We start from the raw sequence: 15360 nt of genomic DNA on the forward strand, positions 1-15360 counted from the left end.
TCTGCTGAGGCTGTGGAGGCTGCCGTCTTCTCTTGGCAACTCCAGTGTTGGAACCCAGTGTGTTCTTCCAATTGGGTCTGGAGTTGTGGTGCCAGGTAAGGGCCCTGAGTTGTAGAACCTGGGAAGCGTCCAGGCTCTCTGTCAGTGGGGTGGGGGTGCTGGGAGCTCCTTCTCTCACAGTGGCAGGGGTGGCTGTGCACCTCCTGACTTGAACATCCAGGAGAAATCAGAGATCAATTGCCAGGGCCAACATGCCCTTAACTGAGGCAATTCTCAAACCATGACCATTGTCAAAAAGCACATTCCCATTTCCAATTGATCAGAAGAGAAGCTGGGACTTCGACAGGCATAAAAAGTAGGCTAATCCTGCATTTATTCTGGAAGTTCACTGAGAAAGTATCTTTTTTTAAAGTGAAACAGAGAAATGTACCTCTGATTTTAATCCAAAAGTGAGCTGTGGTCTTGGTAACAAACTGCCATAAAGACACACATTTGACTGATACCAGCCAATCTCCACCTAACCATAATCTAAGCTTCTGCTTTAAATTCTAGAACACAATCAACTGTTCTTCTTTAACTATAGATCTGTTCATCTCAGTCACTGATCTTTATTCCTTTTTTTTTCTTCTCTTGTCCAGCTCCACCATCCCTGAAGTTGTCTGTGAATGAAACCTTAGTGGTGAACCCTGGGGACAATGTCACCATACAGTGCTCATTGACTGGTGGGGACCCATTGCCCCAAGTGATTTGGTCCCATTCACCCAGCCCTATGCCTCCCAATAGCCTTGTGCAAAAGGGCAAACTCACCATCTGGGGCATCCGTGTGGAAGACTCAGGGTACTACAACTGCACAGCTATCAACAATGTGGGGAATCCAGCCAAGAAGACAGTGAACCTGCTGGTGCGATGTACGTCTTTGAGAGGACCTACTTGGAGATAAAGCTCCCACGCAGTGTACTTTTATTGTTCCTTTTAAGTCTGGAATAATACAAATAGCATGGCAGTGAGGTGGCATTGTTTAATCTGCCTTTTTACAGTTCTGCTTATTCCCTTGTACTTGACCCTCGGTTGTCTTTACCGAAATACACACATGCCGTTCCAGGCTAGGTAGCCAACAAGTGGCTTTCACCAGGTTCCTTAAGTCATTGCTGAAATTTTTATCCTCGTGTTGTTCTTACCTATCTTCTGACTTTCATCTATGTCAAGGCAGTTTGTTTTTGCTGTGCGCCTTTTTTGCTAGAGGATACTCAGCACCATTCCTTTATGTGCTTGCATTAATTGGCTTGGCATTTTTATCTCTTCTAGCCATGAGGAACGCAACATTCCAAATCACTCCTGATGTGATCAAAGAGAGTGAGACCATCCAGTTAGGGCAGGACCTGAAGCTCTCATGTCACGTGGATGCTGTCCCCCAAGAGAAGGTTTTCTACTTCTGGTACAAGAATGGGAAGTTGGTCAAGCTCTCAGACCGACTTGTGGTCATCAGGAATGACCCTGAACTCCCACCAGTGACCAGCAGCCTGGAGATAATTGACCTCCGCTTCACTGACTATGGCACATACCTGTGTGTAGCCTCCTTCCAAGGAGCACCCATCCCTGACCTCAGTATTGAGGTGAACATATCTTCAGAAACAGGTGAGTCCCCCCTTCAAGACTTCTTGAACCATGAGGCAGCACATACAAATAAACAAAACACATTCGTCCTTCTCAGCCACCTTTCGAAGAAATTTCAGAAACGCAGTTTGAGTAATACCTCTGTTGATCAGATCTGTACATTCACTTGAATCATATATTAGCATTTATATCTAGTCTCACACATGTTTAATAAACTGTAGACCTGAAAGGAATAATGGAGGGGAGGGGAAAAACAAGTTGGAAATTTCTTTCGGCTCCCAACACACATAGACACAAGATCCCCTCCTGAATTCTATAAGCTTTCAGGATCATGAGCAAATTTTGTCCCTCTCTGCTCTCAGTCTTTTGCTTTAGCTGACTCTCAGCTGCCACCAACATTCTTGGCCTCATCAGATTGCCATCTAGGGTAGGATGGGGGAAACAGATTTTTTGGTTAATTTGCAAAGTCATATATTTTTGTATATTGGAGAGTGCCCTGAGTATGTCTAAATCTCTGCCTGGGCTGTGGGTTGCCCAGTTTTGCTGCTTTCATGACTGTAACAGAGGCTGGCCACTTTACCTTTAGAAGGCATGATAGCTGCACCGCTAAAACAGGATTTCCAGATGAAGGCAGTCCTTTGCCATTCTTACAGAGAAATTCAGAGGCTGACGCTTGACAGAACACCATCTTAAACTCTTCTGTAAGTGTCTTTAGAGATGACATATTGTTTGAATAGTCTGGATGAACAGTGGGATGGACTATGGAGCAAAACTAGCAAGATGGAAATAGCTTTGCTTTCCTGGGCTGTCAGCTCCCACCCAGCAAGCAAGGCTGCAGCTCTCCAAGATGACCGAGCACAGTGGGAGGCGCAGGAGAGGTGGCTTTAATTAAAAAAATCCTCCAATGCAATTTACACATTCTTCCCATGGAGAAAATTGTCTCTTGCCAGGTAAGCATCTGCAGGCAGTGCTGAGCAGTGAGGGTGCATCTCTCTCTTCACACCGTGGAGGAGAGGATCTGATGAGATTCCACATCCCACAGGAGACCTGTAAATTGAAAATTCACCTCCTCATTGCCTAGTGAGGCAGTAGCTGGCAGAGTTGCCAGCAGCTAGGACCAACCTAAATATCCCCCTTGAGGCAGCAATGTGTTTCTTTATGTGTTAAATCATCACATTCTCCCTTGCTCCCTTAACATAACATGGGTCAGTGTGAACCATGACAGGGCAGTGAAGGTCAAAATTAGTTCAGAACCATAACCTGGTCATTAATCCAAAGGGTCGCTGTAAGTCAGAAGCGACTTAACAGCAGCTCACACATGCACACTCACATGAGCACACACAGAAGAATAACACGGAGCACCCCCATATGTGAAAGCATCACTTGGGGAGAAAGTATGGAAAGAGAGACAATTTGAAAAAAGCAGGAGCCACCTCACCACTGCCTATGATGCCAACTTCTCCATTCTGGGGAGTAGCAGACAGTATAGGTGGCAGAGATGCTGTCACGTGTCAGCACAGTGCCTGAGATTGAATTTGGGGGCTCATGGGTCTACCTCAGTAGAGGTACTTTCGTATATGCAGAATGATGCACTTTCAATCCACTTTCACAATTTGCAGGTGGATTTTGCTATATCGCTCAGTAAAATCCAGCTGCGAAGTGCATTGAACGTGGATTGAAAGTGCATTATTCTGCATGTGCAAAAGTGCCCTAGATGATGGACAACTCTTGACCCTTGGCTTCATGGGTTGAATTCTTGACCCATGAAAGCATAATGTCCCAAGAATCACCCAGGGAATCAAACAGGGTTCCTGCCGATGATAATGACTACAGACTAGACCTTTGTGGTGCTATGAGTGGTATGCCAGTGAACCCCCCCCCCCACTTCCTAGCCTCTAGATCAATCTGTTCCCAGAACCAACACCTCCAAAGAACTAAGGGAGAATGTTAGAGGTTTGTAAAATTGTGTGAATAACATGGAGAGAATGAATTGTTTCTTCTCTCAAAGCACTAAACTTGGGTGCACTCAGTTAAGCTGATGGGCAGTAGATTCAGCATACAAAAAAGCAATAATTCAAACAATAATTGCATAACTTTTTGAACTCCATGGCAGAGGATGTACTCTTGACTGCTAGTTTGGATGGTTTTAAAATGAGGTTACACAAATTCCTGGAGGAGAGGTCTATCAATGGCTGTTATTCATGACAGTTAAATGGAACTTCCATCTTCAGAGGCTTATGAATGAATGGTGGTTGCAAGAGGAGAACAGCAGAGGAGAGACTTAGTGTTTTGGCCATTGGTCTTTTGGGGTGACTGTCTAGCCACTAGGAGATACAGATCTGGGCTAGATGGATGGTTATTCTAATTTCTAACCACTAGGACTGTCTAGCCCAGGGGTAGGGAACCTGCGGCTCTCCAGATGTTCAGGAACTACAATTCCCATCAGCCCCTACCAGCATGGCCAATTGGCCATGCTGACAGAGGCTGATGGGAATTGCAGTTCCTGAACATCTGGAGAGCCGCAGGTTCCCTACCCCTGGTCTAGCCACTAGGAGATACAGAAAAAAACAAATTCATGTGCAGTGCACCTACACCCAGGGGAATCAGTGGATCCAGTGCTTCCATTTTCAGTAATGACAATCCACATGGATCAGGAGCAACCAGGTTAATATTTGCTTCTATGCCTATTGAAAGTCATGAAAAGCATCACCCACAAGGAGCAAAAGGCAGGGAGGGGAATGGGTAAAACCTGTCACAGTTGCCACTCTTTTCTGGCTTTGACATATTCCATCTAATTTCATATGGTGGCTGCTAACGCTCTTCCACACTCACCTGTAGGCAAAATAGTCTTCAGTGATCTCATGGTGCAAGGGTAGATTTTACTACTGGATACATTTTCATTTGAAAAATTAGTTTCTATCCCTTATGAGTGGGGATTTGAAGCTGTTCGTGATCTGGAACCCACACATTTGAAGGACCAACTCCTTGTAAACTTGTAAAGTAATGGGCAGTGCTCAGCAAAAACTCAGAAACTATAAGGAGGCTGCACCTGGTTGAATGAGAAAACCTCTCCCCACCACACACACAATTTGCCAGAACTGAATAAATTCTATGAAACAAGGCAGCTTGTTTGACCTGCATAATTTATTCTGATTCCAGAATCCAACTTCTTTTGTCTCAGAATTTCTAGACCCTTGAAGGGAGCTTGGATTTTTTTTTTCAGCACAGTGTAAACCTAGCCCTGATTGCGGCGTTTCCATCTCCAGGGCTGCTTTTCCTTATTGCCGTGCGTTTTGCCAGCCATTTCTCAAATTCTGCTCTTTCAAGATAGAGTACAGCACATGAATTGGGCTCTCTTCTCCTCTTCTCCTTTTAGTGCCTCCAACCATCATGGTACCCAAGGGCCAGTCTGCTGTCACTGTCCGCGAAGGCTCCAGAGCAGAGCTGCAGTGCGAAGTGCGAGGAAAGCCCAAGCCTCCCATTATCTGGTCTAGGGTAGATAAGGAGGCTCCCATGCCCTCAGGTGCAATGACTGTGGAGACTGGCGATGGGAAGCTGCACTTGGAGAGCGTGACTCGAGAAATGAGTGGAACTTACAAATGCCAGACAGCCAGGTACAACGGCTTCAACATTAGACCCCGAGAAGCCCTGGTTCAGCTCAATGTACAGTGTGAGTATAGTCATAGATTTCCACTACTGTTTGCTGCCATGTGATTCAGCAACAGTGACTGGGGGGTGTTGAGATGTGGCTGTGTTGATAGGAATTACATCCTCATTGAACTGAGTTATTCTGTCTCTCCTTGAGGGCTTGTGTTGACACAGTTCATAATTGTGCAAGACATGAATACTATGGAAGCTCTGAAAATAGAAACCACCCACACATAGCTGTATTCTAAGCAATGGTGAATCATAAAGTACTATCCTTTCCCTCACTAAGGAATGAATTAACTTGGCAACCATTAGAGGAAATTCCCTTACTATTCTCTGTCCCCTACCTTCTTGCTGATTGCAGCTTCACCGGTTGCTTGTGACAAGTTAAGAATTGTCTAACACATGAACACATGAAGCTGCCTTACACTGAGTCAGACTATTGGTCTATCGGGGTCAGTACTGTCTGCTCTGATTGGCAGCAGTTCTCCAGGGTCTCAGGCAGAAGTCTTTCATCCCACCTAGAACCTGATCCTCTAAAATAGAAATGTTGGGAATTGCACCTGTGACTTTTTCCTGTAAAGTAGGTCCCCTACCACTGATTGAGCTGCAGACCCTCCTCAAGTTCATACACTGGGAAACTTTTACAAACAGCAAGATTATCTTCTCTTTCTTCTTTTGTTCAGGCTGTAACTGACTAATGCAAATGGTTAACTTACATTTATGTAGGCAAAGTCTTTGCTTGAGGACTAGTAACATTTGTTGATAGACCATGAGACACAGCATTGTGTAGTGGTTAAGAGTGGCAGAGTCTAACTTAGAGAACCAAGTTTGATCCCCCATTCTTCCACATGAAGCCTGTTGGGTGACCTTGCACTGGTCACAGTTCTTCAGAACTCTGTCAGCCCCACTTACCTCACAAGGTGTCTGTTGTGGGGAAAGGAAGGGAAGGAATTTGTAAACTGCTTTGAGAGTCCTTGAAGATACAGAAAAGTGGGGTAGTAAAACCAGGTCTTCCTCTAACAGGACACTGGTCGCCAGAGCATTCCACCAGACTGGGGCCAGGGCTGTGAAAGTCCTGGCCCTGATTGAGGACAGCAGGATTGTTTTTGGGCCAGGGATCACCCGTAGGTTATTATTTATTGAGCATAAGACTCTTTTAGGAGCATATCTGGAGAGGTGGTCCCACAGGTGCAAAGGCCACAGACTGTTAAAGGCTTTAAAGGTGAGCACCAGAACCTTGAATCTGATTTGGTACTCTACCTGGAGCCAATGCAGCTGGCAGAGCACTGGCTGGATATGCACTCAAGTTCTCTTCAGTACCCATGCTGCTATATTCTACGCTATCTGGAGCTTCCGAAGCAGCCTTAAGAGCAGTCCTGCATGGAGTGAGTTGTAGTAGTCTAGCCTAGAGGTGACTGTTGCATGGATCATGGTGGCTAGATCAGGCTAGGATCAATAGGGGGCCAGCAACCTCACTTCGTGCAGGTGGTAAAATGTCAGGCAGGCTACTTCCACAATCTGGGCCTCCATAAACAGGTAGGTATCCAGAATCACTTCAAGTCTCTTAATGGTGGATACTGGTGTTAGTTGCACATCAGCAAGAGTTGGAAGCTGGCCATGTCCATCTGGCCCACCCTGACCCAGCTACAAGACTTCCATCTTTGATGGATTCAGCTTCAGCTAGCTCTATTGTAACCTTCAACCACAGCCTCCAAGCACCTGGCCAAATTATCCAGGGCAGTATCTGGCTGGCCACCCATCAACAGATACAGCTGGGTGCCATCAGTGTATGGGTGACACATCCCAGCCCAAAACCCCAGACCAACTTAGCAAGAGGGTGCATATAGATGTTAAATAACATTGAGAAGAGGATTGTCCCTTGTGGGATCCCACACACGAATGATTGGTATGCTATCTCTCCCCAAGTGCTACCATCTGTCTGCATCACTGGAGAAATGAGCACAGCCACTGCAAGGGTGTTCCATGAATCCTAGCAATGGTGAGCCAAAAGCTCATGATTGACTAGATTGAACGCTGCTAAGTTGAGCAATAACAGTAGTGCTGATCCACCTCAATGTAATTGCTTCTGGAGATAGTCCGGGAGGAGGACCAAAGCCTGTGGCCAGGATTGAAGCCAGATTGAAATGGGTCCAAAGACTGATGCCTCCTTGAGGAAAGCTTCAAGCTGCTCTGTAGTTGGTCTCTTAACTACCTTACCCAGGTATAGAAGATGGGACTCTGGACAGTAGCTGCATCAGTCTAAAGGATCCACTGATGGTTTTTAAGGAGTGGTCACACCACTGTCTCTTTTAGCCTCCATGGGAAGGTCTCTGAACTCAAGGATAGATTGATTGTATTTCCCAAGGGGGTGCATACATCAGCCAGGATGAGCACATGTCAAGAAGACATATAGTGGGCTTCACAGCCAATACAATCCTATCAACATTGCCCTGTGAGAGACAACTGAATTGGTCCAGTATTGGACCAGAAGACTGCAACGGGCCTCTAGTTCCCCTCTGCATCCAAATTGGCACGGAGGTCCAGGCAGAGCAAAAAGATTTTATCCCCAAAAAAGCTTTCAAATGCCTCAAAGATTAGTTCTGAATTTCTAATATTTGTGGCTTTTCAGGGCCATCAAAGACTGAATTTGCTTAAATAATTGAGCTTTGCAACAGCTAACAGATGGGATGCAGGCTGAAAGTATTCCTTCTTCATGGTCTTTACCGCCACCTCATAGGCTTTCATAAGTGTCCTATAAAATGTTCCTACCGCCTCATCATGAGTACTCTGTTATATTTGTTCTAGTCATCTAAGCTCCCGCTTCTTCCTCCTCAGCTCCAAGCTATACCAAGGAGCTAATATGGAGCAGGAGCAAAGAGGATGTCAGGGGGCAATCTCTTCAATGGCTTCTGAGAGGCAGTTATACCAATTTTCCACAAGCTCATCCTACAAGTCAACTGGAGGCATCAGTTCCCACACAGAATTCTGGAAGCTAGAGGTGTAGCTATAAAGGGGAAGGTGTTCTATGCACTGAGCATGCCCCAGTAGGGGTGGAAAATCCCCCCTGCCCCCCACCCCGCCAGGCCTGGCCCTGCCCCTCCAGCCTGGCCCGTTTTCAGTCAGCAGAAAGCTGTTTTCAGCTGGCAGAAAAAGAGGGGGGGCATTTTGCCCCAGGCACCATTTTCTCCCCCTACGCCCCTGCTGGAGTCTCCTTGGGCGAGTGTAAATCAGCTTGCTGCCTATACAAGGAGGGTTGAGCATGCCAGTGCAGGCCTTCAGAGAGAAAGGATCTGACCATGGCATTCTATTTATTGAGATCAATCCATTTCCATTCTAGCACCAAAAATCAAATCCAGGGTGTGACATTCCAGATGTGTGGGGCCTGATACAAATCAGAAGAGTCCCAGTGCCACCATGGAAGACGCTAGATCTGAGCCTGACTGGAAGCACCATTGTCCACATGGATACTGAAATCCCCCTGAACCACCAAGTTGGGGAACTCCAAGGTCCAGCTCAAAACCTCCTCCAGCAAGCCCAACAGGGTATCAATTGGTGTGTTAGGCAGATGGTACATCAGCTAAACAGCCAAACTCTCCACAGGACCCCACACCAGGCCAACACAATCAATTCCTGGGTCCTCCGGAGCTGGGAGATCACTGAGGGAGAAAGACTCCCCACCCTTTGTCCAGGGCTAATGAAGTACCAAAAAGCCTGGAGGGGGTCAATTCTTTCAGGGTGACCATTTCATCTTCCTTCACCCAGGTTTCAGTCATGCATGCCAGACCCACTTACTGCCCCACAAAATAGTCTTGTGGGGTCATGGTCTTGTTGATGGACCTGGTATTACATAACATCAATGTCAGAGAAGGGTTTTGGTCTCAGAACTTTCACATACCCATGAAAAGGCTTTGCTAGCTAGGTGAGACTTTTTTGCATTGCTTAGATACAGAGCTTAGCACATGGTCTAGTAGGCAGTTGGGCTAAGTTCATTTATTGGACCCTTCTGATTCCTGCTCACCCTATCCTCTCATCCCTATGAACATGACAAAGCATTTCTTCCTTTTACTTGCACAAAAACATGGATGTTTAAATCTCGGAATTGTTTTGCAAACAAGTAAATTGGTGTACTTAAGACTTTGTTTAGTGCTTGGCTTATTGTGGAGATAGCAAAGCACATGATTCATATGTTTCCCTTGGAAAGAGAATTCAAGTGACATCATAGTGTATGGCCCACAGCAATTCTGGAACGTTCTAGTGAAATCCAGTTTACAGCCCATCTGCCCATCACTAAGAGAAGTTATTTACTGTATATACTTGTGTATAAGCCGACCCGTGCATAAGCCAAGGCTCCTAATTTTACTACCAAAACCTGGGAAAACTCATTGACTGGTGTATAAGCTGAGGGTGGGAAGCCGGAAGGCAGAGGGAGCTCCTTATTTGGGCAGTGACTCCCCCTGATGTAACTGCCCAAATAAGGAGCTCCCTCTGCCTCCCGGGGTTTGACAAAGCCCAGCTAGCCAGGGTGCCTTGGGGTTCCCCCTTCACCCTCGATGAGGGCAGCAACAAGCAGCTTGTGCAGCCACAGGGAAGTCGTCCTGGGCCACACCCCCAGCCTCGGCAGAGGCCTGAAGAGCCGGCTGGTAAGCGGTGACTCATGTATAAGTCGAGGGGGAATTTTTCAGCCTTAAAACGGGGCTGAAAAACTCAGCTTATACACGAGTATATACGGTACTCTCTGTTCCATAAACATGCAATTCCTTATGACCTTGATTGACACAAGTTATTTTTGTGTCAGCCAGAAGGCAATATGAATTCAACTATGTTGCATTGTGGCTGGCGGAGACCCAGCATGCATCTGACTTGGATCAGTTACAGCTATAGAGAATAGCAGAACAATATGTGAGTGCCTCTGTTTGTGCACACGCATCTGTGTATGTGTTTAACGGATGGATCCTTCCCTAGTGCTCACAGCATCACAGCTTTCTGATAGCTTCTGTGAATAATGCACTGTTTTCAGGTGATCCAATGCTGAACTGGGCAGAATTTTTTTTTAATACTTGAGGAAGGATGAAAGCAATTTGGCTCTTTTCCTCTCCAGGTTTGGGATGAAGTAATTGCTTGATATTATTAATGGGAGTGGTGAATTGAAGTCATGTGGTGATAACTCTTTTTGCAAAAGTAGCATCCCATCAGGAGATTATTTCAAGACCAATTTCCTGTGGGATGCAGGTAGTGCTGGGAATGTGAAGCTGGCAGGTGTGGGATTGAGAGAGAGAATGTTAATTTACACCACCAGGCACCATCCCTGGGCTGTCACCAAATAGCACGCTTATAGCACATGTAGCATTGCTCATTACAAACCAGTTACTCTTTCCGAGCCCTCCCTCTTTTCCCCAGCAGAAAGACAGAAACCTGAACTGAAAACCAGGATATTAGGAAATAAATTCCTTCAATTTGTGTTTAAATACCCTCAACAGTAATACTACCTAGCAAAAAACTAGGGTTCTTTTTTTACAGTGCTAAGCTTCTACTACAGTGGAATGCTAAAGGGTATATTCTCCCCCTTCCCATTACCCCACAATATTTTCTGGATCGACAGAGAAAACATCCACCGAATGCAGCACAAGCCTGATATAGTACTATTTCCCTGCAAACCGTGGCTTGCAAATTAGAACACACCCTTAGGGATACCACCTCTTTCTCCTCTTGTCTTTGCTCTCTAGAGGAATTCCTGCCATGAGTTTACATCATATCATGCACCCTGATATACACTATATCATGCACCCTGATGCAACTGCTGATATAAACTCGAGATTGATATGGGTTTGCAGAACATTCTTATGAGAGAATTTTGGCATTAGTGCGATTTATATTGGTACATGTGTAACATAAACCATGGTTAATGCTACGGAAAGGAAAGAAGTAGTTCTAGAGAAGGCAGGAAAGAGGAGGAGGACTTGTTCATGCTCTAAACTGGCTTCTGATTTATAAACCATGGTTTTCAGGAATCACAGAAACAAAGCACTCTGCTCCTGGGGATGATTCATAGGACAGCTTCTAAATTCCTTAAAGTGAAATCATCCCAAGCCAACTTGATCAGAAATGGGGGTTATGCAATTTGACATCTTTGATGCATCTCTGAACTGCAACCCACCATGTCCATGTTGACACTTTTCTCAGAACCTTCCCAGAGATGTGATTTGAAGATGTACTTAAACATCACCACTGTGCTGTCTCAGGCAGGAGGCTGCATGGCTCTTTCTTTAGGACTGTCAATCTGAATCTTTTCCAACCCTAACATTCTTTTAAAAAATTAGCCCTCATTGTATAGGGAGTGTAACAGCCCCCTGGGGTCACCCTGCTTCCTAAGCTAGTGACTCTTCATTTCTCCTTCTCCTGCTCATGCAGGGCACCAGGCATTATAGAAGAGAGACTGTGCATGTGCTCTGGTTAATTGAGCTGCTGCTCTCCAGCTTGAGAAGCTCATTAGCTTTGTGACTTGCTCTGGAATTCTAATCTTATTGGAAATGGGAATCGTGTGGTTGTTGAAGGCTCTCTGATGAGAGCGCAATTTTTTCCTCCGCTTGTTCTTTCCAACTGAGAATACAGTTTGATGATGAGTGTGTGTTTAGGTATATGTTTGTATATGTGCACGCTTGTGACTTGCTTTTGAACTGGCTCTCTTAGGGGAAAGTGAATTCTGGGTGATAATTTGGTTGTTTTGCTGATTTGTTCCAAAGCTAAAGTTGCAAAAAATCAATACGGCAGATCTGATTAGATGTCAGAACCTGTTTCTCTCTTTCTCCTTTCTCCTTCTTTTTCCCCCCTTTTCATCCACCCATACATAGTTTTGTATTGCACTGCACCAGTTCAGAAATTAGCTTTGCCAGCAGTACAGCTACACTGAGATGGGCAAAGAAGAAGGAGGGTAACAAACTAATAATCTCTTAGAGATGGTACTGTGGATAACTTTGTCATCTATCTCTTTTGAAAACAGGAAAAACAAAACACTTTTCATGTTATTTTCAGCAACAGACTAAAGATGAAGTGTGGAGCTTTACCTAAAGCCAGTTCACACATTGTTTTTCAAGTGCATATTTTAACGGGTTTTTTTAAGTGTAGGTGCATGAGCCAACCACCTTTAGAAAGATGCATCAAATGGTAAATTTATCAGAAAACTAGGATTGGCTGCAGTTTTTTGTTAAGTGTACATTCAGGGGCAAAATGGAAGTTGCTGTTGTGTAATGTGTACAGTGTGGTGGCTGTCAACACCACACTGCCAAAACTTTCTGAAGGAAAAATCTACTCAAAATTATTCATTCACAAATCCAATTTTTTTTCTATACTCAAAAGCTTGGGGGTGTGGGGAGACACCCAATGATAGCATAATGTTCACACATCAGATTTAGAGCTGCTTCCCTTATAAAATTGCTCAATATGAAAAGCCTAACATGTGAAGAGTAGAAATACATGTTTGCAAGCATCAGGAAACACAGTTTGCCTCTGACTCCTTGTTGAATATTTGCCTGGTGACAAACCTGAATTTATCACTTTGTGCTATGTTCATGAATAGCTGCCAAATCTATGTCTCAAATACATCATCTTTCATGAATATGCTGTGGGTTCCCGATGCCTCCATTTCACAGCTTCTTCTTCCTAGCTTCAAGGAAGCTCTTTCCATGCAGTAATAATGCTTCCTTTTTAGGACACTGTTTTACTTTAGGATTCATAATAACTATGAATAGTACCCTGGTGGACACACATACACATGCAAACTGTCTCACACACTCTCTTAAAAGATTTGTTAGGGGTTAGGAGGGCTGGCTTAACACATTCCAATGCTACAAGCCTCACAGGACCTGAACTAAGCTTTGAGTTGATCCCTGCTAGTCTAAATAGCAGCATGAGAATCAGTATGAGTGCTACAGTTAGGTCAGAGATTAAGGAAGAGCCCCCTTGTGTAATTTTTCAGGGGGATCTGCACATAAGGGATACAATTTTTTCCCCACTTACTGCTGCAAGGTGTTCTCGCATCTGTTTTAACCCATTATTCACCAGTGTGAGAAGAGTTTGTTTGTTTGTTTATTAGGCTTGTATACCGCCCTCCCCCGGAGGGCTCGGGGCAGTTCACAACACAGATATACAATACAATTAAATAAACAAGTAAACTCCATACATTTTAGTACTGGTCCCTATTAAAATACAGTGCTCTAATTACAACATTTCATTACAGAAAGCAACAGATGGCGTCCAACAGCTTAAAACTCCCCTACGGGGGGGGGGGGGACGGGAACAGCAGGGCTCCTGCTGTTACAACAAGGGGGGGGCGTGCACATCAGCGGCTGGCCTCCCCAAAAGCCCGGTGGAACAGCTCAGTCTTACAGGCCCTGCAGAACTCATTAAGGTCCCGCAGGGTCCGTACAGCTGGAGGGAGAGTTACCCTCACTCTGACCTGGCTTCCTGCTAGGCATGGGCACGGATTAAAATATCAATAAATTTAGAATTTGCATTTTTAACCCTTGGAAATTTTTGGCAAAGCCTAATAAAGCTGAAATGCTTTGGTTTATTATATTACTATAACTGAAAATATTACTAGCTATTACTGAAAACATTTGGGTTAAAAAAAAACCAAACCAAAAAATGTTCAGTTCTCCACACACACTCACACCCCATTTTCCAAGCCCTTGAGGGGCTTGGTGAGGGTGGGGGGGGGGGTTTGAGGAGAACTTCCCCTGTCAGGGCTTTCTAGGCCTCAGCATGGAGATCTCTCTCTTTCTGTCTCCACTCCCATCATTGTGCACATGGCTTGAGAAATGGAGGGGAGATTTTAAAAGCTTTTCAGCCCCAGGTATATTCAGCTTTTTGAATACACCTGGTTTTTATTGGTAAAAGAAAAACCTGGAAAAAAATCAATATGGCTTTTTCAGGTTTTTCTGTTATTTGGGTTTACTAAATCACCCCACCTATTTCCTACCCATTATCTGGTATCTTGAATGTAAAAGACTGAAGAACAAAAATGTGCCGTGTAATATTTATTTCATCTTCGGTTGCTAACCTCCAGGCCCCACCTGAAATTACAACTGAGCTCCAAACTACAGAAATTAGTTCCTTTGGGGAAAATGCAAGTGTTGGCGAGTAGGCTCTGTTGAATCACATCTCTGCTGAGCTCCATTCTCTCCTCAGATTCTGCACTCAAATCTCCAGGTATTTTCCAAGTTGTAATTAGCAACTCTCTATACAGCCCAACACGGAGACTCCTAGTGTAGTATAAAAATATATATCAGTAATAAAAAGGTAAAGTAATGATCCTGTGCAATCACAGAGCCAGCATGGTTTAGTCAGTGGTTTTAAGAACAGTGGACTCTAATCCCAAGAACCTGGTTAGATTCCCCACCCCTTCACATAAAGCATGCTTGGTGGTTTTGGCCCAGTCAAAGTCCTCTCAGAAATCTCTCAGCCCCACCTACCTCACAAGGTGCCAGTTGTAGGGAGGGAAATGGAAGAAGTTTGTAAGATGCTTTGAGGCTGCCTGTCGTTGAGAAAAGTGGAATATATTTCCAAACTCTTCTTCACTGGATCATTACTGACTCATGGGCTGATGTCACATCACATTTACTTGGCAGATTTTGTTCTTTAAAAAATGACAAGTAGCTTTAAAAAACTTCAACAGCTAACAAAAAGAAAAAACAGCATTTCCAAAGACAATAAAACAAATATTATTAAAAAGGCAAATACATAGCTTTCGAGAACAGACATCTATAGCTTTACACCTATGGCAGGGAACGCCACTGCTGCTGTTGCCATAACCACACTGATCAAAGGCAAAAGTAAAGGTAAGGGTTTCCTCCAGTCTCCAAACAAGTCTGTTTTTCAAGCCAAAAGATTTTGTCCTGAAAAAATTCTATAGGAATAGTGACACTAATCCAAGGGCAATCTCATACTTATTTTTGGCAGGACAGTTTCCTTTTATGCCAGTTTAGTTTTAGATCATGCAATCAGCAATATATAAAGCTGCCATATGGATGCAGCCTGTGACTCTGAGTCTTTTATGACACCCCTGAGTCAGCTCATGGGCCTAAAGGTGAGCAACAAATC

The 15360-nt window shown here is 44.6% G+C and overlaps 1 protein-coding gene across 6 annotated transcripts in view; it reads left to right on the forward strand.

The window, feature by feature from the left end:
* MDGA1 (MAM domain containing glycosylphosphatidylinositol anchor 1) overlaps positions 1–15360 on the forward strand; it is a 380713-nt gene that overhangs the window by 162871 nt on the left and 202482 nt on the right. For all 6 annotated transcript variants that reach the window (XR_007246342.1, XR_007246345.1, XM_048518953.1 and 3 more), the window contains exons 6-8: positions 639–908; positions 1306–1635; positions 4991–5284. Coding sequence is in view for 4 of the 6 variants with exons in the window: in XM_048518953.1 (XP_048374910.1) it covers positions 639–908; positions 1306–1635; positions 4991–5284 (894 nt within the window). In the remaining 2 variants the exon portion in view is untranslated. The remainder of the gene's footprint in view (positions 1–638; positions 909–1305; positions 1636–4990; positions 5285–15360) is intronic.

Source organism: Sphaerodactylus townsendi, linkage group LG01 (assembly GCF_021028975.2).
Source record: "Sphaerodactylus townsendi isolate TG3544 linkage group LG01, MPM_Stown_v2.3, whole genome shotgun sequence".
Taxonomy (NCBI): domain Eukaryota; kingdom Metazoa; phylum Chordata; class Lepidosauria; order Squamata; family Sphaerodactylidae; genus Sphaerodactylus; species Sphaerodactylus townsendi.